The following is a 21,429-nucleotide window of genomic DNA, read 5'->3' on the forward strand; positions in this document are numbered from 1 at the left end:
TCAGACCCAGGGCCCCGGCCCGCGCCCACCTGCCCGCGAGCGGCGCGGCGCCCCCCGGGCCCGCAGCGTGGGAACGCCGCAGCTGGGCGGCAGCCGGCGTCGGGCCCAGCTGCGCGGTTCCCAGCCCCTCCCGCCGGCCGCGCGCCGCCCCCCGCCGTCGCCGGGCAACCGCCGAGGGGGCGAGGGGGCGAGGGGCCGGCCCCGCGGGCTGGGCCCGGGAAAGGCGGGGCCGGGCCGGGCGCCGGGATCTCGGGCGCGCAGCCCGCGCCGGGGAGGCAGGGCTGTTTGGAGAAACGCTTTCGAGGCGTCTGGAGATGAAGCTCCTTCCCCTACCCGGCGTCCCGCTGCCTCCCCGGCACCCGGGCGCCCTCTCCCTGACCCACAGCCCCCGGGGAGCCCCGCGCCCCGCCTCCCCAGGGCGCGGAAACGAGCGCGGCCCCAGAGGCGCCCATTTATAGCTCCGTTTCCACTCGGCGCGGTCCCCGCGGGGCGCGCGCTGAGCAAGTTTCTTCCACTCGGCCCCCTCCCGCCTCCGCTCCTCCCTCGTCTCCCCCCAATCTCGGAGCGTGCAGGTGTCCAGCGCAGCCGGGACCCCCTCTGTCGGCCCAGGTGTTCCGGCTCCCAGGCCCCCGGCGCGCCCCGGCGCGCGCCCTCGGGGGCAGCCGGCGCGGCGGGGCCCCATTCAGCGGCGCGGCGGCCGCGGGACTTTCTCAATGGAAGGGGGCGGGGCCCCCGGGGCGCGCCGGGGCGGGGTGAGCGCGACCGGCCTCTCCTGGGGTCTCTCGCGCCCCGAGCGCGCGGAACTGCCCGGCGTTTCAGAGCGTCCGAGCCTGCGGCGGAGCACACTCGGGGAACTGCAGCCCAGAGACGGCGGGGTCTGGAAGTCGGGGGGCGACGCGGTGGGAGGTGCCCTGTCTTGAAGGAAGGAGTTGGCAGGGAAGCCGGTGCAACCGCAAGTCCGCTGGATCTTGGGGGACACGCGCTCAAGATGCTGGTCTGCACCCTTCTGGTCCTCCTCTTCTGCCTCAGAGGGCAAGCAGGTACCTGGGTTTTGGGGGGAAGCAGATGAATATGAGGGGTGGTTTTACTAGGGTGGATGGGGCTGGGGGGTTCAGACTCCTGGATCTAAGGAAGGAGAATTCTGCGGGGGGTGGGGTGTGGCTGGGCATCTGGGTCTGAGGCAAGAGGAGGTTGGGGCCTGGACCCCTGGTTCCTGAATGTGCTAAGTTCGGGTCTGTTGCCCCCCATTTTCCTAGGGTCACCCCACTTCCTGCAACAACCGGAGGACCAGGTGGTACTGCTGGGGGATGAGGCGCGGCTGCCCTGTGCCCTGGGGGCATACTGGGGGCTGGTCCAGTGGACTAAGGATGGGCTGGCTCTTGGGGGTGAGCGGGATCTGCCAGGTGAGGCTGCTCTCCCTCCTGGGGAGTCTGGCTGCAGGGTGAGGGTGCTGGGCTGGAACTATAGCTGAAGTTTCTACTTTGACCTGTTCAAGTTTGACATATGGATGGGCTCAGGCAAATATTTGAGGGTCCTGATTTTTTAGCTTCCTCTTTGGCCTGGACATTTAAATTTGTGTTGTAAATATTGCATAAATCAAAAAAGCAGATAAAACAAATGGAAGGTTTGCCATGTAATTATAAAGGAGACACCCTTAGGTGTCTTCCCAGTTTACTTGCCAGGGCCTCAGAAACCCCCTTTATTCCCTTCCCTATCAGTCATCTCCTCCTCAGAAGTAGCGTCTACTCTGACTTTTATGGCGATTATTTTCTTGCTTTGTTTTTTAAATTTTAGCACTCCAAGTTTGCAGTGACTGTGGATTGGGGTAAATTAAAGTCTCTGGCCCACATCCACTTTTGGTGGCATCTCTCTGGTGTGGGATGTATGGGGTGGAGTATGGGGTGGATGTATGGGGTGGATGTATGGGGTTCCTGGGGCCAGGAACCCAGAGCCACGGTATGACTGCCTCTTCCCTGCTGCAGGGTGGTCCCGGTACTGGATAGCAGGGAGCACAGCCAGTGGCCAGCACGACCTCCACATCAGGCCCGTGGAGCTAGAGGACCAAGCATCCTACGAATGTCAGGCCACGCAAGCAGGCCTCCGCTCCAGACCAGCCCGGCTGCACGTGCTGGGTGAGGGCCCAGTCCTCGCCCCTGGGGGCCCCTGAGGGCAGCCGGTGCCAGCTGGGAGTACCAGAGTCCAAGGAACCCAGAGGAATGCTTGGTTAGAGCTGGGAAGACCAGGGTCTTTGGGCCCTGGATCCAGCTCTGACCCCTGAATCCACTCTCGCAGTGCCCCCAGAAGCCCCCCAGGTCCTGGGTGGCCCCTCTGTGTCTCTGGTTGCTGGGATGCCTGCAAATCTGACCTGTCGGAGCCGTGGGAATGCTCACCCCACCCCCGAGCTGCTGTGGTTCCGAGATGGGGTCCGGCTGGATGGGGCCACCTTCCACCAGGTGAGGTCCTCGCGCATTCAGTGACATTCAGTGACATGCAGTGTCCACCTGAGGACATTCGGTGTCTTCCAGAGGAAGGAAGGGCGCGGGAGGGCAGGGGTTCGAGAATTGGGACCCTCGCCATGTGATTAGGGATAAGGACTCTAGGGTTGGGCTACCTGGGTTCGAATCCTGGCTCAGCCACTCGCTAGTTGATTGAGCTTGATTAAGTGACTTAATCTGTCCATCCCGTGCCATTACAATGGGGAGGGGTAGCAGTACGCACCTCATAGGGTAATTGTGAGGATTACATGAAGCAATGTCTGTAAACACCTAGAAGAGTGCCTACCGGGTAGGAAGCACTATATAAGCTGTAGATGAAACCATCATCATCCTCATCATCACTATCATCCTTCATCACCTCCAGACCCTGCTGAGGGAAGTGGCCACTGGGTCCGTGGAAAGCGTCCTATCCTTGACCCCTTCCAGCCACGACGATGGAGCCACCTTGGTGTGCCGGGCCCGGAGCCAGGCGCTGCCGGCGGGCAGGGACACAGTGGTCACGCTGAGCCTGCAGTGTGAGTGCAGAGGCGCGTTGGGGCCTGGACCCGAGGTCCTCCGAGAGAGAGGAACCCCGGGGTATGAGAAAGAAGGGGGCTGTGGCCCTGGAGGAGCTGGGAGCTACAGGCCAGGACTCCTGGCTCAAAGGGAAGAGAGGACAGGGGCCCTGGATGCTGGGGTGAGGGCAGGGAGCTGGCCCCCTAGGTCATCAGTGGTTTCGGGTCCTTGCGCGCGCTGACCGCTGGCCCACCTCCACAGACCCCCCCGTGGTGACGCTGGCCGCAGACCCGCAGACGGTGCAGGAGGGCGGGAAGGTGACCTTCCGGTGCCAGGCCACAGCGCAGCCTCCGGTCACCGGCTACAGGTGAGGACCAAGGTCATCTCTTCCCAGCCCCCAGCTCAGCTTGGGGAGGGCTGGGCTTGGGACTGAGTAAGGGAGTCTGGGGGAGAGGGTCAGCACTGCAGCCCCCCTACCTCCGCAGATGGGCAAAGGGGGGCGCCCCGGTGCTCGGAGCCCGAGGGCCAATGTTGGAGGTCGTGGCGGACGCCTCGTTCCTGACCGAGCCGGTGTCCTGCGAGGTCAGCAACGCGGTGGGGAGCGCCAACCGCAGCACCGCGCTGGACGTGCAGTGTGAGCCCGGGCGGGGCCGCGGGGCGGCGGGGCGGGGGCGGGAGGCCGGAGTGGGGCGTGGCTGCGAAGGAGGGGGGTGGGCCCCGAGTCGGCCAGAGGCTGGGTTTTCTGTGCTGGGTCTGAGCCCGGGGGAGCAGGGGCGGGGCGAGGGCGGGGCGTGTAGCCCCTTGGGAGCCGAGGGGCGGTGGCCCGGGGAGGGGCCGTGCTTGGGGCGCTCTGGGGCGTGGCGCTTCTGAGCGGCAGATCAGGGGCCACCTGTTGCATCCCTCCCCGCCGAGCGACGCATCCCCTTTCTCTGCTCCAGTCGGGCCGATTCTGCAGGCGAAGCCGCAGCCCTTGTCTGTGGACGCGGGGGAGGACGCCGCCTTCAGCTGCGCCTGGCGCGGGAACCCGTCCCCGCGGGTCACCTGGACCCGCCGGGGGTCCTGGCAGGTGAGGTGCGATCTGGGGCCCGGGGTGGGCGGAGCTTCCCCCAAGGGCCGCCCCTGACGCCCCTTTCTCAACCCAGGTGCTGGCCTCTGGGCCCACACTTCGACTCCCGTCGGTGGGGCCGGAGGATGCGGGCGACTACTTGTGCAGGGCTGAGCCGGGGCCCTCGGGCCTGGGGGGCGGCTTGGCGGAGGCTAGGTTGACAGTGAACGGTGAGAAAGTTCTCCTGAGGCGGCAGTTCATGACACAGGGGGTGGGCAGAGGGCCGGGTGAGGTCCTGTGGCCTCGACCTTGACAGGGGGACGTTTGTAGACGGAGCGGCCTGGGGGTGGCAGCCAGAGGACCTCTGAGGGGTGTGGCGGGACCTGGCTGGCTGGGGCTGGCGGACAGCGGGTGGCCTGGCCCTGCCCAGCTGAAATGGGCTTAGGAGAGACCCCGGCTTGTCGTCTGACCTGCCCACCATGTGCCAACCAGCCCCCCCAGTGGTGACTGCCCTCCACTCTGCGCCCGCCTTCCTGAGGGGTCCCGCCCGCCTCCAGTGTCTCATCTTCGCCTCCCCCACCCCGGAAGCCGTGGTAAGGAAACATCCCCACTAACATGACCCACGCCGCCATGAGTGGGTCCCCCAAACTGCTATGACCACCTGTTACCCCCAGACGACCCACCCACCCCGCCCCTTCCTACCCAGTCTCCTCCATGACTTCTTTGGCACGTGTCTCAGGTCTGGTCTTGGGATGAGGGCTTCCTGGCGGCGGGGTCGCGGGGCCGGTTCCTGGTGGAGACATTCCCAGCCCCGGAGGGCAGCGGGGGACACGTTCCAGGCCTGATGTCTGTGCTGCACATTTCGGGAACACAGGAGTCCGACTTCAGCCAGGGCTTCAACTGCACTGCCCGGAACCGCCTAGGAGAGCGTGGTGCCCACGTCAGCCTGGGCCGCAGAGGTGGGACCCTGGGCCAGAAGACCCCAAATCTGAGAACTCCAAATCCCAAAGCTGCAATCCCCAAACTGAGGATCCCCAAATGCAGACCCCCAAACTTTGGGGACCTCAGAACTGCATTCCTTAACTCCTGAGACCCAAATTCATTCCCTCAAATATAGAATCCTGCCGTGAGAGTCCTCACACTTAGAGCCCCCAAAGGAGGGAACCTTCAAATAGGGGGATTGCAAAGTGAAAAATAAAACCAAAACCTGAAAGTCTTTGATCCCCTAAATCCAGGCAGTCTGACCTTGTGAAATCCCAAATTTCTGAGCCTTTCAACCCGGGGACTACAAACCTTGGGAATCCTCAACCTTAGTGGCCTGTGACCCCAGAGATCCCCCAGTCCTGCACTTCTGTCCACAGTTCCTCTCCCGTTTCCCTTGGCCCCTCGGGACACCCCCCTTCTCCCCACAGACTGGCTGCCAACTCTACGGATCGTGGCTGGGGTGGCTGCTGCGGCCGTCACTCTCCTTATGGTCATCACCGGGGTGGCCCTCTGCTGCTGGCACTACGGCAGAGGTCAGTACCGAGTCCCGCACAGGCACCCTGCCCACTGACCTGGCTGCAGTCTCCCCTTCTGCACCCCACACAGGGCTTGGCTCCCCTTCAGGCCCTGAGGTCACCCTCAGCCCTAGCTCCAGTTCCTCAGGGAGCCCTAGCTCCTTACCCAACCAGGCCTTCATCCTCGCGTTCCCAGCCTCCCTCCGTGGTCCAGTCTGGTCCTCTCTTCCTGCTCTTCCATCTCCACAAACTGTGACACTGCCCCATCTTTACCTCTGTCCTACCCCCACCCCCCAACCACCTGTCCCTGGCTTCAGCCTCTTTCTCCAAGCAAAAGAACCTGGTGCGGATCCCAGGCAGCAGCGATGGTTCCAGTTCTCAGTGCCCCGAGGAGAGCGGCAGCGGCGAGGACCGGGTAGGACGCTGGGGTCCCCAGCCACAGCCCCATCTCCAGGTTCAAGTAGCAGCCCAGTCACAAATGTGCTCCCTTCTCAACCAGACCCCCAAACTCAAATAAGGCCCTAGTCCCAACAGTGACCCCAAGTTCAATGTCCCCCAAGTTCCGATATGCCCAAGATGAAATTATTCTCTAGACCCAATTATTCTCTATGCCCCATGGTCCCTAGCCCCAAGGCTGGAACCCCAGCTCCCAGGTGCTCTTGGCCCTCCTGCCTGACCCTCTGCTGCCCAGTTGAAGGTCCTAGGGGTCTGGCCCTAGGGAAGGAAGGTTCTCTGACTACTCCCTCTCACTGATCGCTCCACCCCAGGGCCCCATGGTGCACACGGACCATAGTGACCTGGTTCTGGATGAGGAGGGGGCTCTGGAGACCAAGGTCAGTGTCCTTCCCTCTTCCTCTAGCTCTCCCCACGTCTACCCGCACTTCTTTCATACTGTTATGCCCAGAGCTGGAAGTAACCCCTACATACCCCTTTCTCCTGCCCCCTGAATAGTCTCCCCATCTCCACAGCCTCGGTTCGCCCACCTGCTGGCTGTACTTGCGTATCTGCCCCAGCCTCAGCCTCCACCTTGAGCCCCAAATCAGGGTCCCCCTGCCTGTGCTTTCTTTTCACAATCCTGTTTCAGGGTTCCCGGATGTTGCTCCCTGGTCGCTTCTCCCAGGTCCCTTCCACCCAGCAGGGCCCACACTGGCCTCACATCTCCCCAAACCTGTCCCTCCTTTTGGTCCCATCTCAGGACAGACTTGACCCCAGCACCCAGCCCAGAGCCCTCCATTCTGTTTTCTGCACTGGCGCATGTTACTCCCATCACCTGAAACACTCCCCCCTCCCGGGGCCTGCCTGACTCCCTCCTCCTGATCTCAGCTCAGACTTGGCTTGCTCCAGGAAGCCCCTGCTTCCCTCCTCTCAGCCCTGATCATTCTGTTTCACTTATCACAGTCAGCACTCTGCTGGCCCCGTGTCACGGCCTCAGTGTTCTTCCTGTGCTTCTGTGTCGAGTCCTGTCACGTCTGTGTTTCCCTTTTCACTGCCCAGACCCCCCTCCAGCCCTGACCCCTCCAGACTGTGTCTGGTGATTTGTCATTTCCCCTCTGACCCAAGATCTCCAGGAGGACAAAGCCAGGTCTAGCCCACTGATGAACACAGAATCGAGGCCTCAGGGCTGCCGGGCAGATGAATGTGTCTTGGCCTCAATCTCTCCTATTCCTTCGGCTCGCCTGACCAGCTTTCCCTGGTTTTTGCAAGTCTGAGATAGGCCACTTGGCTTTACAAAGCTTGACTTTAGTACTTTTTTTGTTAACTGAAAGAAATCCAGGGGCCTCCCTGGTGGTGCAAGGGGTTAAGATGCAACCTATGATGCTCTCCACAGCCACTGCAGCACGAGTTCAATCCCCGGCCAGGGAGCTACCCACATGGCACAGCAGACCTCTCCTGTCTCCCTTCTGCTCCCCTCAGCATTGTATTTCAGTGGATCTGCCTGTTCTGTTCCCCACTCTGTCTCTGGTGAATCCTCTCACCACCCCCCACATCTGGCCTGTACCCCAGTTCTTGTATGTATAATAAATGAATCTTCAAAGAAAGAAAGAAAGAAATCCAAAGAGGATTTCTGCTTTTAGGACAAAAGGCATATTCAGCATCTGCTTGCAGTAGCTATTCTGGAGGCAGTGCACACCCCAAGTTGAAAGAGTGCCCCCAAAAGTTTCTTCCCTTGAACTACTTTAACCAGACTGTGCAATTATTATATCACGCCTGCTGCTACTACATGTCGGTGTTAGTTTAGGTCTTATGTGTTACTGGGTAACGTTTGGGAGGTTATTTTGCGGGCTGGGAAAATCTCAAATTTTTTTCCAGACAAATCAATGACAATTGTTTCTTCACTTTAATACTCTACTTTCAGAGAGGGGGTGAACCTGTGTCCCTCCATCTCTGTCTCTGTCTTTCTCTGCCCACCTCCTTCTGTTTCTTTGTCTCTTGCACTATTTTTTCTGTCTCACTTTGTCTTTCTGGCAGTCTGTGTGTCTGTCTCTGTCTCTGGGCTTCTGCCTGCTTCTGTTTCTGTCTTTCTCCCTGTCTGGGTCTAGCTCTATGCCAGGGTCTCTCCTCCAGCGCCCCTCGCGCCCCTTCACCCTCACCTACCAAGTCCCCTTTGTCTCCTCAGGACCCGACCAATGGCTACTATAAAGTGCGAGGGGTCAGTGTGAGCCTGAGTCTTGGTGAAGCCCCCGGAGGCGGCCTCTTCCTGCCACCATCCTCCCCGCTGGGGCCTCCAGGGGCTCCTACCTTCTATGACTTCAGCCCGCACCTGGGCATGGCCCCCCCCTGCAGACTGTACCGAGCGCGGGCAGGTTACCTCACCACACCCCACCCTCGAGCTTTCACCAGTTACGTCAAACCCACGACCTTTGGAACCCCAGATCTGGCCCCTGGGACGCCCCCCTTCCCATATGCTCCCTTCCCCACACCCATCCACCAGCGCCTCCAGACTCATGTATGACAAATCTCCGATGGAAGAGTCCTGAAATCTTCAACTTGCCGTATTGGATTGTCCTGAATTCCAAGGAACCACACCAAGTTGGTGATCTCACGCCTCCAAAACTGAACACCGAAGGGAGAGAAAGATCATGACAGTTGTCTGAGTCATTGATGGATGTACCACGTGACAGTAAGATGGCCGCCATGTCCACCTATTTCCCCATGTCAAAGAGGTTCAAGATGGCGCATGAGCCTGCCACAGAAGGATGGGGACAGGGAAGTGACGGGTGGAAGTCGTTTCCAGACACTGAAAGGAGGAGCTTCAGGATGACCACCTACACTGAGAAGATTCAGGGAGGCCTGACCAGGGCGTGTGCTGGTTCTCCCTGAGGAAGTGGAGCCAAAAGGCTGTTCATTCCCTGGGAAACCCATATGGCCACCATCTTGATTCCTTCTATCTTCCTGAAAGGTCCTAGAGGAATTGGACCCACGGGGTAAGGATGGGGCAGAAGGAGGGAAATCTGGGGATGAGAATATTTATGTTTAATAAAAAAAATGGCAAAGAAGTGAGTGTGCCTTCGAGGTCCTCTTGAGGTCACCCTCTATCGCGGAAGGAAGTCATCAGACCTGCCTCAGCGGCCTTCCTCTACCCTAGATCCCCGAGTAGCCGCAGGAGCAAAACTGTGAGCCACCTTCAGGTCCCGTTAGGTCTCCAGGGCCCTCTGCTATACATCCACACAAATACATATGCACAGATGCAGGTGCATGGCAGGGTTACTGGGGTCAACCCCGGGTGGGGAGGGGGAGAAAGGAATCTACACTGTCATTTGAGGTGACAAAACATGGAGCCCTAGAGGGGAGGGAGAGGCTGGGGGTGGGGAGGAAGCGAGATTTCCTGGTCCTTAGAGCACAGATGTGGGTCCAGACTCCTGTCCTGAGGTACTTATTGGGTCCTGGATGGATAAGGTGTTGGATACCTGACTCTTTTAAGAAAGGATGGGGGGGGGCCTCCCTGGTGGTGCAAGGGGTTAAGCACTGCGCTATGAAGCAATCCCCAGCCTCTGCAGCGCGATTTCCATCCCCGGCTGGCCGGGAGCTACCCACATGGCGCAGCAGACCTCTCCTGTCTCGCCCGCTGCTCCCCTCAGCAGTGTGTTTCAGCCAGTCTGCCTGTTCTGTTCCCCACCCTGTCTCTGTCGAACCTTCTCACACACACCCCATCTCTGGCCTGTACCCCAGGTCTTGTATGCATAAATAAATAAATCTTAAAAAAAAAAAAAGGGTCTGGGGGCTTTGGTTCACGGATACTTGAACTAGGAAGTAAAGGCCCAGACACCAGAGGTCCCTGGGGAGCAGAGCAGCAGGCCCGGATTCCTGGGTCTCGAGAAAGGGCCGGGGGCTTGGTCTGTAAGCGAGAAGGTGGGGGGCCGACTCTGGAGTCTGAGTCTCAGCTGCCGTGTTCTCGACTGTGGAAATTCGGGAGATCCCTATTCGAAGGCCTCGGGAGAGTTATTTGTTGGGGCGCGGGGGTCGCCCATCCCGGCTTCCCTGGCAGGGGTGGGAGCCGCGCCGGGGGGGCGGGCCGGGGGCGGACTCCACGCGCGCGCGGGGCCGGGCCCACCGCCCAGGCCGAGGCCGCGCGCGGGGCGGGAGCCCCGGGCTGGAGGGGGCGTGGGCTGGCGCAGGCGCCCCCCGCCCGCGAGCTCCACTCTGCGCAGCGCCGCCGCGCTATTGTCCTGGCCGGGAAGGCGGGGCCGGGCGGGGCGGGGCTGGCGGCGCCGGCGCAGCCCGGGGGCGGCGGGAGGCGGCGGCGGCGCTGGGAGCTCCTGTCACCGCCGGGGCCGGGCAGGGCGGGAGCGCAGGGGACGCGAGGGCGCGAGCGCCGGGACATGGGGCCCGCCAGCCCCGCCGCGGGCGGCCTGCGCCGTCTCCGGGGCGCGCCGCCGCTGTCACCGCTGCTGCCGCTGCTGCTGCTGCTCCTGCGCGCGCGGCCCGCCGGCGGGAGCCTGGCCGGAGGGAGCCCCGGCGCGGCCGAGGTGAGACCCGGCCGGGCCCTGGGGGTGGGGGAAGGGGCGGGACCGGCCGCCAGGCCCCGAGCGGACGCGTCCCGGGCGGGAAGCGCGGTCTCTCCAGCCGGGGGCCCGACCCCGGGAGCCCCGAACCGCACCGGGCATTCACGACCCCAGGCGTCCAGGCCCATCTCCCCCCCCCCGCGGGCCCAGCCCCCTCCCGCCCCCAGCGTGGGAACTGGCTTCTCAAGAGCCCCTGGTCTCGGAGATCCGGCCCCCTCAGACCCTCCTGATCTAGGTGACTCAGCCCCAGCCCCTTCTCGCTGGCACGCGGGGCCCGCCAGGCTGCAGGGCACCCAGGTCCCGGAGGGCGCGGGTCGCTGGCATCCTCTGCACCGCTGTGAGGGGCCCTGCCGCCTCCCGGGCTCGGGGGTCCAGGCCTCCAGCCACCGCCCCCCGGACCTCCGGATGCAGCTCCCAGCCCCCAAGGATTTGATGTCCAGGCCCGCAGGGCCCTGAAGCCAGGCCTGTGGTCTCTGCACCCGAGAAGGGGCGCCTGGGCTAGGGCTCGAGGGAGGAGGGGCCAGAGCGCCCGGGTTCTGGCCGCCTCCCCCGCGATTCGGGTTTAACCCCTTCGGGCTACAGTGCGGCTGCGCCGGGTGGGGGCGGAGCCTGTCTCCGCGGCAACAGGGCCGTGAGAATCCCGGGGGACCCTGGTCACCATAGCAACAGGAGAGCTGGGGCGCCCCCGCCCAGTGGGAGCTGTTTCCTCGAGAACCGCGCGTCTCCGCAGGCGGGCGCGCGGTCCTTGGCTGAGGGGGGCTGGTGCTGGGGGGCCTGAGCATCTGGGTCCTAGGGCGCAAAGGACGGGGTGACCCACAGGCCAGCGCCCCCCGAGCCCTTGCCGATCCCTCCGCCTCCACCTCCAGGCGCCGGGCTCGGCCCAAGTGACTGGACTATGCGGGCACCTAACCCTCCACCGGGATCTGCGCACCGGCCGCTGGGAGCCCGACCCGCAGCTCTCGCGGCTGTGTCTCCGGGACCCGCAGCGCGTGCTGGAGTACTGCAGACAGGTGGGCGCGCCTGGGGAGGGGCCGCGGCCCTGGCGACGTGGGTGCAGGCTGGGCACGGTCGCTGGTGCAAAAGGCACGGCCCAGCGAGGTGAGGGGCCGTGGCCACCAAGAAGCGAAGTGAGCGTAAGGCAGGGCTTGTTTTGGAGCAACTGGGTTAGAAAGGGGGAGAGCGTGCAAAGGCCAGCTGCAGAAGGCATCAGGTGAAGCTTGTAGCAGCGTGTGCAGGCCTCCTTAAAGAGCTGGGGCGTGGTGGGTGTGAGCAAAGGAGAGGGGCTAAGACAAGGCCTCAGGAACCAGCCACACTGGGGAAAAGGTGAAGAGCCGGTGTGAGAAGTTCGGCAGGTGTAATGTAAAGAGAGACACTGAGAGATCAAGAAAGGGGGGGGGGCTTAAAGGAGGAGGGAGCCAACCCTGAGGGGGGCAGGGAGCAAAGGTGTCTAAAGAGAGGGACTGAATTTATGGGCAGATGAGGGGGTCCTTCGAAAGGAATGTGGACAAAGGCCTAAAGATGGAGGGACTTAGCTAGGAGAGCTGTTAGGGGGCTTGGCCAATAGGCGAGCAGGACTGAACTGCCTGAGGCCAGATCTGGAGAAGCAGTGCCTGGGGAAGTGCTTAGGAGCTTTGAAAAAGGTGCAGAAGCTCAGTTGGCACGGGCGGGTCAGTGGGTTGATCGCCCTTAATCTGTCCCCCCAGATGTACCCGGAGCTGCAGATTGCACGCGTGGAACAGGCTACGCAGGCCATCCCCATGGAGCACTGGTGTGGGGATGTCCGGAGCGGGCGCTGTGCCCACCCCCACCACCAGGTCGTGCCTTTCCGCTGCCTGCGTGAGTCACAGGCTGGGTGAGGGGAGCAGGGTGTGGGTCTCCAGGAGGCAAGGCTCTGGGCCCCAGACTCACGCCCACATCAGTGAACTGGATGCTTGGGGACAGGGTGAAACAGACACGCCTCCCAGGATAAACCATCTGCGTTCTGAGGAGGGCCAGGCTGGTGGCTGTGGGATGGTCTCACTCTGGCGCCCCTTCCTGTTCCCCAGCGGGTGAATTTGTGAGCGAGGCCCTGCTGGTACCTGAAGGCTGCCGGTTCCTACACCAGGAGCGCATGGACCAGTGCGAGAGTTCAACCCGGAGGCATCAGGAGGCACAGGAGGTCAGGACGCTGGTGCATTCATCCCCGATTCCAGAATGTGGAATTCAGTCCCTTAACACCCTCCTGCAGAACCCAAGTTAGGGTTCTCCAACCTGCTCTTCCCATGGGCAGAACCCCAAATCCAAACTCTCAGCCCCATCAACCCTCACCACCCCGGCTTCCAGGAGCCCTTTCGAGCCTCCCCTATCCCACAACCCTGGCACCCGGACCCCTCTTCCTGCAGGCCTGCAGCTCCCAGGGCCTCATCCTGCACGGCTCAGGCATGCTCTTGCCCTGTGGTGCGGATCGGTTCCGAGGCGTGGAGTATGTGTGCTGCCCACCTCCAGCGACCCCTGACCCAGCAGGGACAGCGGACGGGTAAGTGGGAGGGAATCCTCTGTGCCCACCCCAAGGCCCCTGGGTAGGAGACGCAAGCCTGGAGGCCTGCGCTTTTCTTACTGCCTTGGACCTTGTCCTGCTCCTGCAGGGACCCCTCCACCCGGTCCTGGCCCCCGGGGCGCAGGGTAGAGGAGGCTGAAGATGAGGAAGAAGAATCCTTCCTGCAGCCAGTGGATGACTACTTTGTGGAACCCCCACGAGTCGGGGAGGAAGATGAGCAGGAAAGAGTCCCACCCTCGGCCTCCCAGACCCCTGCAGCGGTCAGTAAAGGTGAGGTGGTCTCTGAACCCCTAGGCCCCTCCACCCTAGAGGGAACATGCCTTTCTCTAGGGGCATTTTTAGGAAGGACATAGGGGGGAGTGGACAGACAGGGGGCGGGGAACAGAAAGAGTGGGAGTAGCTTTGGCTAAAGCAGAAGTGGAGGGGTTGGCCTGTGAAGAAGGCGAGTGGTAGGATGGTTGGGGTTACCTGGAAGCAGAGAAGCCATTAAGGATTATTTTGGGAAAGCTTAGAGGGTGCAATGGATTCCTAAGCTTTGTAAAAACAGACCCAGTCCGGTCCCTCCCCCTGTTCCGAGATGCCAGGCAGCAGCGGTTGCTGAAAGGATACACGTGGCATCCGGTGCACTTCGGGGACTGAAATCCTCCAGGTAGGAGGAGGACCTGGAGGCGGGCTGCAGGCGGACTCTGCCTTCTGGTCTTGCAGTGACTCCTACCCCGAGGCCCACAGACGGTGTGGACGTGTACTTTGGCATGCCTGGAGAAATCAGCGAGCACGAGGGGTTCCTTCGGGCCAAGATGGATCTGGAGGAGCGTAGAATGCGCCAGATTAATGAGGTGATGACACAGGGTCCCAAGATCCCCCCAACATGGAGCTTCCTAAATAACAGGAAATTCCTCAGGGATGCACTGGGGCGCCCCAGGCATCCATCCACCTCCAGCCTGATGAATAGGGATCACTCAGATAAACAGGGATCACAGCCCCCCTAGAATCCCACTGAGATGCTACCAGACTCTTTGGAAACTCTGGTCAATATATACTTTCATTTTAAATTCCTTCGGAGTCTTCCCCCAGAGCTTAAGGAATCGGAGCTTCCAGAGTCTTAAAGAGGGATCAGGAGAGGGGCCTCCCCAGTGGCGCAGCGGTTGAGCGCTGGGTTGCGAAGCTGCCCGAAGCCTCCGCGGCGCCGGTTCGATCCCCGGCTGCTCCCCGACCACCAGAGGAGGGTTCCCGCATGGCGCGCAGACCTCTCCTGCTGCTCCCCTCAGCAGTGTATTTCGTCAGTCTGCCTGTTCTGTTCCCCGCTCTGGCTCTGGCGAATTCTCTCACCCTCCTGCGCTTCTGACTGTACCCAGTGCTTATATAAATAAATAAATAAATCTTTAAAAAAAAAAAAAAGAGGGATCAGGAGACTCACCAGGTGAAAAGGGTGGGTTCAAGGACCCTAAAACTCCCCGTACCCGCAGGTGATGCGTGAATGGGCCATGGCGGACAACCAATCCAAGAACCTGCCCAAAGCTGACAGGCAGGCCCTGAACGAGGTAGGTAGGACAATCCTCTGTGGGGCTGCTCCTGCTCTCAGCCTCCTTAGTCCCACCCCTTCCTACTTACAAGCTGTCTCCAGGCCCCCCCCACCACCACACTTGGCTCTGCCCCTGGTCTACTGTGACCGGCCCAAGCTCCTGCTCAGATTGGTCAAGATTTGCCCTGTCTTAACTTGCCCCTCACCTCCAGGGGCTGGCTCTGGAATCCTCTCTACATAGCCCTCTGGCTCCCCTGCAGATAAACCCTGTCCTTTCCAGCCCCTCTTTGGCGCTCAGCGGCCTCTGACTGGCCTTGTACCTCTGTTCTCACTTTTATTCAGTCCTCAGTAGGTGCAGCTTCATGACTTTCCGCTCTCTCTCAAACTCACCTTGATGCAGCCCCACCCCCTGCAGACACCCCCCAGGAACCCCCCCCCCCCGTCCCCATTGTTCACTCTGCCTCCTACCATCTCAGTCTCTGTAAGTCTGGCTAGCCCTGGCTAGGCCTGCGTCCTGCTCTTCCTACGGGTCTTTTCCACCTTAACACAAGCCAGTTCTCTCCTCAGGGTGTTCCCACCTCATACAGTTTACACCCCCAGATGGGCACCAGTAGGCCCAGCCCGCTGCCTCCACTGGCCCAGGCCCCACCCCTTTCGGTCAGCCTCCTGTGGTCCGGTTCCACCTGCAGTGACTGCCAGGCCTAGACCCACCATTTGGCCCTGTGGGCCTGCCTTTCCCGACACCCTTGACCTGAACTTTCACCACCTTCACCTTTCCCACCTCCTGCCCGTGCCCTCTCCAGCACTTCCAGTCCATTCTGCAGACGCTGGAGGAGCAGGTGTCTGGTGAGCGGCAGCGCCTGGTGGAGACCCACGCCACGCGGGTCATCGCCTTGATCAACGACCAGCGGCGGGCGGCCCTGGAAGGTTTCCTGGCGGCACTGCAGGGAGACCCACCCCAGGTGTGGGAGCTGCGGGGGCAGAGGGCAGAGGGTGGAAGGGCGGGGCGGGCCTGGGCAACCTTCATCCCTCCCCAGGCGGAGCGCGTCCTGCTGGCCCTGCGGCGGTACCTGCGTGCTGAGCAGAAGGAGCAGCGGCACACGCTGAGGCACTACCAGCATGTGGCTGCGGTGGACCCCGAGAAAGCCCAGCAGATGCGCTTCCAGGTACCCACGTGCTCCAGCTCCTAAATACTCTCCCTCAGAGCCCAGTCTCTGGGAAGCTGGCTCTCAGACCTCTCTCATCCCTCAGACCCTCTTTTCATCTCTTGGAATTACTTACTTTCTTTTTTTTTTAAAGATTATTTATGCATACAAGAGCTGAGGTACAGGCCAGAGATGCAGGGGGTGAGAGGATTCACCAGAGACAGAGTGGGGAGCAGAACAGGCAGACTGACTGAAATACACTGCTGAGGGGAGCAGCGGGCGAGACAGGGGAGGTCTGCTGCACCATGGGGGTAGTAGCTCCCTGGCCAGGGATCGAACTCGCGGCTGATAACTTCACAGTGCTATGCGGAACACCTTGCGCCACCAGGGAGCCCTGGATTCCTACTTCTTGACTCTGGATCATTGCCCCTCACACACCTTTGTCCCCCTTCCTATCCTGGACTCCTGTTTCCTGTCCTTTCACCCCCTTCCTGTCCTTTGGATTCCTGCTTCCTTTTCCAGAATCACTCCCCAAAGCCTTGAACCCTGTTGCCATCCATCCCTCAACTCTCCTTTCTCCCCACCCCTTCTCGGTTTCCCAGGACCCCTGTTCCATGCCCTCGGATGCTAATTTCCATTTCTTGGATCCTCTTGTCCTGTATTTCAACTGCGAGTCTTCAGTGCTGTGCTCTGGATCCTGCCCCTGAACTCATCATCCCTGTCTGCCCCACCAGTCTGTCTCCTCCTCTGGGGTCCCTTCAAACCTCACTTCATTCTCTGCAGATACCACTGTCCCCACCTCCACTTCCTATCTTTTATTCTTCATGTCCAGAGTTTACCTTGTCCCCTGTGTCCCACTTTTTTTTTAAAGATTATTTATTTATACAAGAACTGGGGTACAGGCCAGCAGTGCAGGGGGTGAGAGGATTCACCAGAGAGAGAGCGGGGAGCAGAACAGGCAGACTGACGAAACACACTGCTTAGGGGAGCAGCGGGCGAGACAGGAGAGGTCTGCTGTGCCATGTGGGATTCTCGCCGGCCAGCCGGGATCGAACCCGCGCTGCAGAGGCTGCAGACAGCTTCACAGCGCTGCGCTCAACTGTCTGCGCCACCAGTCTGTGCCCCACTTTCTTGCCCAAGCTCTTCCTTCTGCACACCTTTCCCTTTCCTTTGGGTTCCGCCTCCTCCCGCCATTGCCTCCCTCCACAGCCCTTCCTGACCCGTGTGTGCCACTTGCTGTCCACTGCATGGGCTACTTTTCCTCAACCCCTGCTGTCCTTCCACCTTCCTCCGGCCTCCATTTCCACATCTCAAGCTTGCATCGCCCAGTTCACCCTCTTACTCCCCCACAGGTGCAAACCCACCTGCAAGTCATCGAGGAAAGAATGAACCAGAGCCTGGGCCTGCTTGACCAGAACCCCCACCTGGCGCAGGAGCTGCGGCCCCAGATCCGTGAGTGCCCCAGCCCCACTCCAGAGCTCTCAAAGCAGATCCTGACTCTCAGCCTTTCACTCCCCCATCATTTCAGTTTTCCTGTGAAACCACCCCAGAACTCACTGGCTTAAATCTGTCCTTTGCTCATAATTCCACCATCTGGTCTGGGTTTGGCTGGGTTGTGCCAAGAGACAAGCGTGCAGCTGGAGGTCAGCGCGGAGCTGGGCTCTGGCACAGACAGGCCATGTCAGCGCAGGGCCTCTTTGCCCAGAGCCTCCCCACCTGGCCTCTCAGTAGGTAGCTCGATTTCCCACATACTGGTACAGGCCCCCAAAACCCAAAAATGGAAGCTGCCAGGTTTTCTTAAAATTTGAGCCCACACGTTGTGTTAGCTAAAGCAAGCCACCAGCCCAGATTCCAAGGGAGGGGCCTACACCAGAGCATGGACTCAGACAGCATGACCTACCTCAGCCTGGGCCCGCTGTGACGTCCTGCTGGATGGCACATTCCTAACCTAACTCACCTGCTTTCCAGGCTGTTTTCTTTTTCTTTTCTTTTCTTTTTTTTTTAGATTTATTTTATTTATACAAGAGCTGGGGTACAGGTCAGATGTGCAGGAGGGTGAGGACTCACCAGAGACAGAGCGGGGAACAGAACAGGCAGACTGACGAAATACACTGCTGAGGGGAGCAGCAGGTGCGACAGGAGAGGTCTGCTCGCCATGTGGGTTACTGCGAGGCCAGCGGGGATCGAATCGGCACTGCAGAGGCTGAGGGCAGCTTCACAACACTGTGCTCAACTGCCTGCGCCACCAGGGAGGCCCTCTTTTTCTTTTTTTTACATTTTAAAAGGACAGGTTTATTTTTTTATTTTTTATTTTATTTTATTTTTTTTAGAGGCATGAATTTTTATTTATTTATTTGTTTGTTTGTTTGTTTATACATGCACTGGGTACAGTCAGAAGCGCGGGAGGGTGAGAAAATTCACCAGAGCCAGAGCGGGGAGCAGAGCAGGCAGAAGGACCGAAGTACACTGCTGAGGGGAGCAGCGGGCGGCAGGAGAGGTCTGCGCGCCATGTGGGACCCTCCTCCGGTGGCCGGGGAGCAGCCGGGGATCGAACCGGCACCGCAGAGGCCGCAGAGGCTTCGCAACCCAGCGCTCAACCGCTGCGCCACCGGGGAGGCCCAAGGACAGGTTTATTAACAACAAAAAAAAGAGGCACCTGTGCCGTCAAAGGTGGGCAGGAGAGCTGCCATTTCTGTAGTGCCCCCAAGCCATTTTCTTTTCTTTTTTTAAAGATTTATTTATTTATGCACACAAGAGCTAGGATGTAGGCCAGAGGTATGGGGGGTGGTGAGAGTATCCACCAGAGACAGAGTGGGGAGCAGAAGAGGCAGACTGACTGAAACACACTGCTGAGGGGAGCAGTGGGCAAGCCAGGAGAGGTCTGCTGCGCCATGTGGGTCACCTCCTGGGCAGGGATTGAGCTCGTGTTGCAGTGGCAATGGATAGCTTCATAGTGCTGCTGCGTCTTAACTCCTTGAGCCACCAGGGAGGGCCCAACCCCCGGGGTATTTTCTTGAAACTTCAGCCTCCATCCTCCCTACCAACAGTGCCTCCATCCTGTGCTCCCTGCCCCCGGGTCATACTCATGGCACTCCCATCGCTCTCTTGTTAGAGTGCCAGCCACTCACCCAGTCACACCCTCAACCACCTTGTGCGTGTCCCCCTCAGAGGAGCTTCTCCACTCTGAACACCTGGGTCTCAGTGACTTGGAAGCCCCCGCCCCAGCGGGCAGCAGTGAAGACAAGGGTGCCCTGCAGTCTCCAGATTCCAAAGACGGTGAGTTACCTCAGCTATAGATAACCTCAGACTTTGGTGGATAGCCCCCCCCCCATCTCAATTCTAATCCCCTAAAGCCTAGGGGTGTCGCAGCCAGCGCAGGGAGTAGGCGAGGATGGAAAGGAATGTCGGGTTGGGGAGGCCTCTGTAGGCTCCTTGGTCCTCCTCCTTGGCCCCCGGGAGGGTGTTCCTCCACCCTGACTTCAGCAATGCCCTGCTCTCTCCACCCTTCCACCTGCCTTGCCTCCTCTGCCTGCCAGCAGACTCCCCCGTGGCTCCTCCCAAAGGTGAGTACAACACAGAGCAGGCCCCAGCCACGGAGTCCCACTGAGTCCCTGAACCCAGAATGGAAATGGTCCAGACATTGGGAACCCAAAGTTCCTGGGATGGAGTCTGGTGCCCCTCTGACCCCCTCCTCAGGCAGGGGTGACACCACTCTAGACTCTCAGGAATGAGATAGGACTTGGGGGGGGGCAGGGTCCACAGAACAAGACGCTGCATCCCCTGGGAAAGAGAAGATGTCCCCCCTGGAGCAGCATGAGCGAAAGGTGAGTGTGAGTTCCTGAGGGGGGACGGGACAGGGGCCTGAACACCCAGGTCTGAAGGAGGAGGGTGCTAGGGGTTTGGATTCCTTGGTCTGACAAGAGGGGACCCAGGGTATGGGCTTCAGGCTTTAGGGAAGAGGGCTGGGGGTGCCCTCTTCTGTCCCAAGTGGAAGAGGGTGGAGCACAGGCTTCTGGAGCCCTGACACCTTCTGCTCCCCCAGGTGAATGTGTCTGCTCCAAGGGGTTTTCCTTTCCACTCATCGGAGATCCAGAGAGATGAGCTGGTAAGAGGAAGAATATTCTGGCTCTACCTAGAGGGTGTAGCCAGGCTGTGACTCCCAGAACACACCAGAGATGACCCTCGCCCCACCTTCTCTTCCTGCAGGCACCAGCGGGGACAGGGGTGTCCCGAGAGGCTGTGTCAGGGCTGCTGATCATGGGAGCGGGTGGGGGCTCCCTGGTTGTCCTCTCCATGCTGCTCCTGCGCAGGAAGAAGCCCTATGGGGCCATCAGCCACGGGGTGGTGGAGGTGAGAGCACGGAGGCGCAGCTCGGGGAGGAATTCCAGGGCCTGGGCAGGGTGGGCTGTGAGAGCTGCAGCAGTGACCCGCTGCCTCACGCTGGCGCCCCTGCGCCCCTTGCAGGTGGACCCCATGCTCACCCTGGAGGAGCAGCAGCTCCGTGAACTGCAGCGTCACGGCTACGAGAACCCCACCTACCGCTTCCTAGAGGAACGACCCTGAGCCAGCTCCGGGCACCCTGTGGCTGAGCGCCAGAAACACGAGGGGGTCTTGAAAAAGTTCATTTCACACCCTTTGTAAAGGGGCTGGAAATTCTTATTTCCCCTTTCCAATTCCAAAGTCCACCCCTAAGAAATCCCCAGGTATTTCCGACCTGCCTCCCTGCTTGGGACCGCCTCATTTTAATTTATTTTGTCAGTTAATTTATTGTTCTTAAGGTGACCGCCTGTTTGGTTCCTGTGTCTGTTGTTCCCTGGAATTCACCCTCCCACGTGTCCCCATTAACATCCCAATAAAATCCTCTTCCTCACCTGCCGTCCCGCGTCTCTGCAGGGGAGGGGTGTTGGGAATCGCCAGCTCTAGAAGCTGCTGTCCAGTCCAGCCCTGGCGCTTTCGCCCCTTTAAATGGCGGGACGGACTCTTTTTTTTTTTTTTAAGTATTTTTGTTTTTAAAGATTTATTTATTTATTTATACAAGCACTGGGCAAAGTCAGAAGTGCGGGAGGGTGAGAGAATCCACCAGAGCCAGAGCGGGGAGCAGAGCAGACAGAAGGACCGAAGGACACTGCTGAGGGGAGCAGCGGGCGGCAGGAGAGGTCTGCGCGCCATGTGGGACCCTCCTCCGGTGGCCGGGGAGGAGCCGGGGATCGAACCGGCGCTGCAGAGGCTGCGAGCAGCTTCGCAACCCAGCGCTCAACCGCTGCGCCACCGGGGAGACCCGGGAACGGACTTTTAAATCTGGGCGGGGCCATGCGGAGGGCCGGGCTGGGCGCGCGGGAGCCGGGAGAGCCGCTCGCCCACGCGCCCGGGAGCTTTCCAGGGTGCTGAACTGGCCGCGCCTTCGGATCCTCGCTCCGCTGGGCTCCAGGGTGAAGCCCAAGGATGCTGGCACACTTCCCCAGCCTACTATACTTACTTACTTACTTACTTACTTACTTACTTACTTACTTACTTACTTACTTACTTACTTACTTACTTACTTTATTTATTTATTTATTTATACAAGCACTGGGTACAGTCAGAAGCGCGGGAGGGTGAGAGAATTCCCCAGAGCCAGAGCGGGGAGCAGAGCAGGCAGAAGGACCGAAGTACACTGCTGAGGGGAGCAGTGGACGGCAGGAGAGGTCTG

At 60.4% G+C, this 21,429-nt stretch overlaps 2 protein-coding genes across 4 annotated transcripts; both read left to right on the plus strand.

Annotated features, from left to right (window-relative positions):
* Positions 1–988: 988 nt before the first annotated feature.
* On the plus strand, positions 989–8,487 carry KIRREL2 (kirre like nephrin family adhesion molecule 2; the record flags this gene model as incomplete). Of its 3 annotated transcripts, XM_084256741.1 has the most annotated exons (15): positions 989–1,040; positions 1,257–1,403; positions 1,983–2,132; positions 2,293–2,453; positions 2,860–3,010; positions 3,252–3,357; positions 3,476–3,624; positions 3,929–4,056; positions 4,133–4,265; positions 4,528–4,628; positions 4,775–4,994; positions 5,448–5,552; positions 5,852–5,949; positions 6,302–6,367; positions 8,152–8,487. In XM_084256741.1, 15 exons carry the CDS (start codon positions 989–991, stop codon positions 8,485–8,487), a joined length of 2,103 nt encoding a protein of 700 aa, XP_084112867.1. The 3 variants fall into 3 exon arrangements, with proteins under 3 accessions (XP_084112867.1, XP_084112868.1, XP_084112869.1); XM_084256742.1 differs by lacking the exon at positions 5,448–5,552; XM_084256743.1 differs by lacking the exon at positions 1,257–1,403.
* Positions 8,488–10,343: 1,856 nt separating this feature from the next.
* Positions 10,344–20,474, plus strand: APLP1 (amyloid beta precursor like protein 1). Its single transcript, XM_084257218.1, has 17 exons — positions 10,344–10,501; positions 11,404–11,547; positions 12,241–12,373; positions 12,583–12,695; positions 12,919–13,052; positions 13,162–13,343; positions 13,779–13,909; positions 14,540–14,614; positions 15,399–15,557; positions 15,633–15,761; positions 17,093–17,192; positions 18,909–19,016; positions 19,277–19,303; positions 19,494–19,564; positions 19,783–19,845; positions 19,947–20,090; positions 20,205–20,474. Exons 1-17 carry the CDS (start codon positions 10,355–10,357, stop codon positions 20,301–20,303), a joined length of 1,959 nt encoding a protein of 652 aa, XP_084113344.1. The 5' UTR covers positions 10,344–10,354; the 3' UTR covers positions 20,304–20,474.
* Positions 20,475–21,429: the final 955 nt, after the last annotated feature.

This window comes from Talpa europaea, assembly GCF_964194135.1.
Source record: "Talpa europaea genome assembly, chromosome: 16".
NCBI classification, from domain to species: Eukaryota; Metazoa; Chordata; class Mammalia; order Eulipotyphla; family Talpidae; genus Talpa; species Talpa europaea.

Excerpts from the sequence above, each read along its gene's own strand:
- APLP1 (XM_084257218.1), top strand. The coding sequence starts at position 10,355 with ATGGGGCCCGCCAGCCCCGCCGCGGGCGGCCTGCGCCGTCTCCGGGGC. Across the intron at positions 11,548-12,240 it reads TGCTGGAGTACTGCAGACAG|ATGTACCCGGAGCTGCAGAT; the intron begins GTGGGCGCGCCT and ends CTGTCCCCCCAG. Across the intron at positions 17,193-18,908 it reads GGAGCTGCGGCCCCAGATCC|AGGAGCTTCTCCACTCTGAA; the intron begins GTGAGTGCCCCA and ends TGTCCCCCTCAG.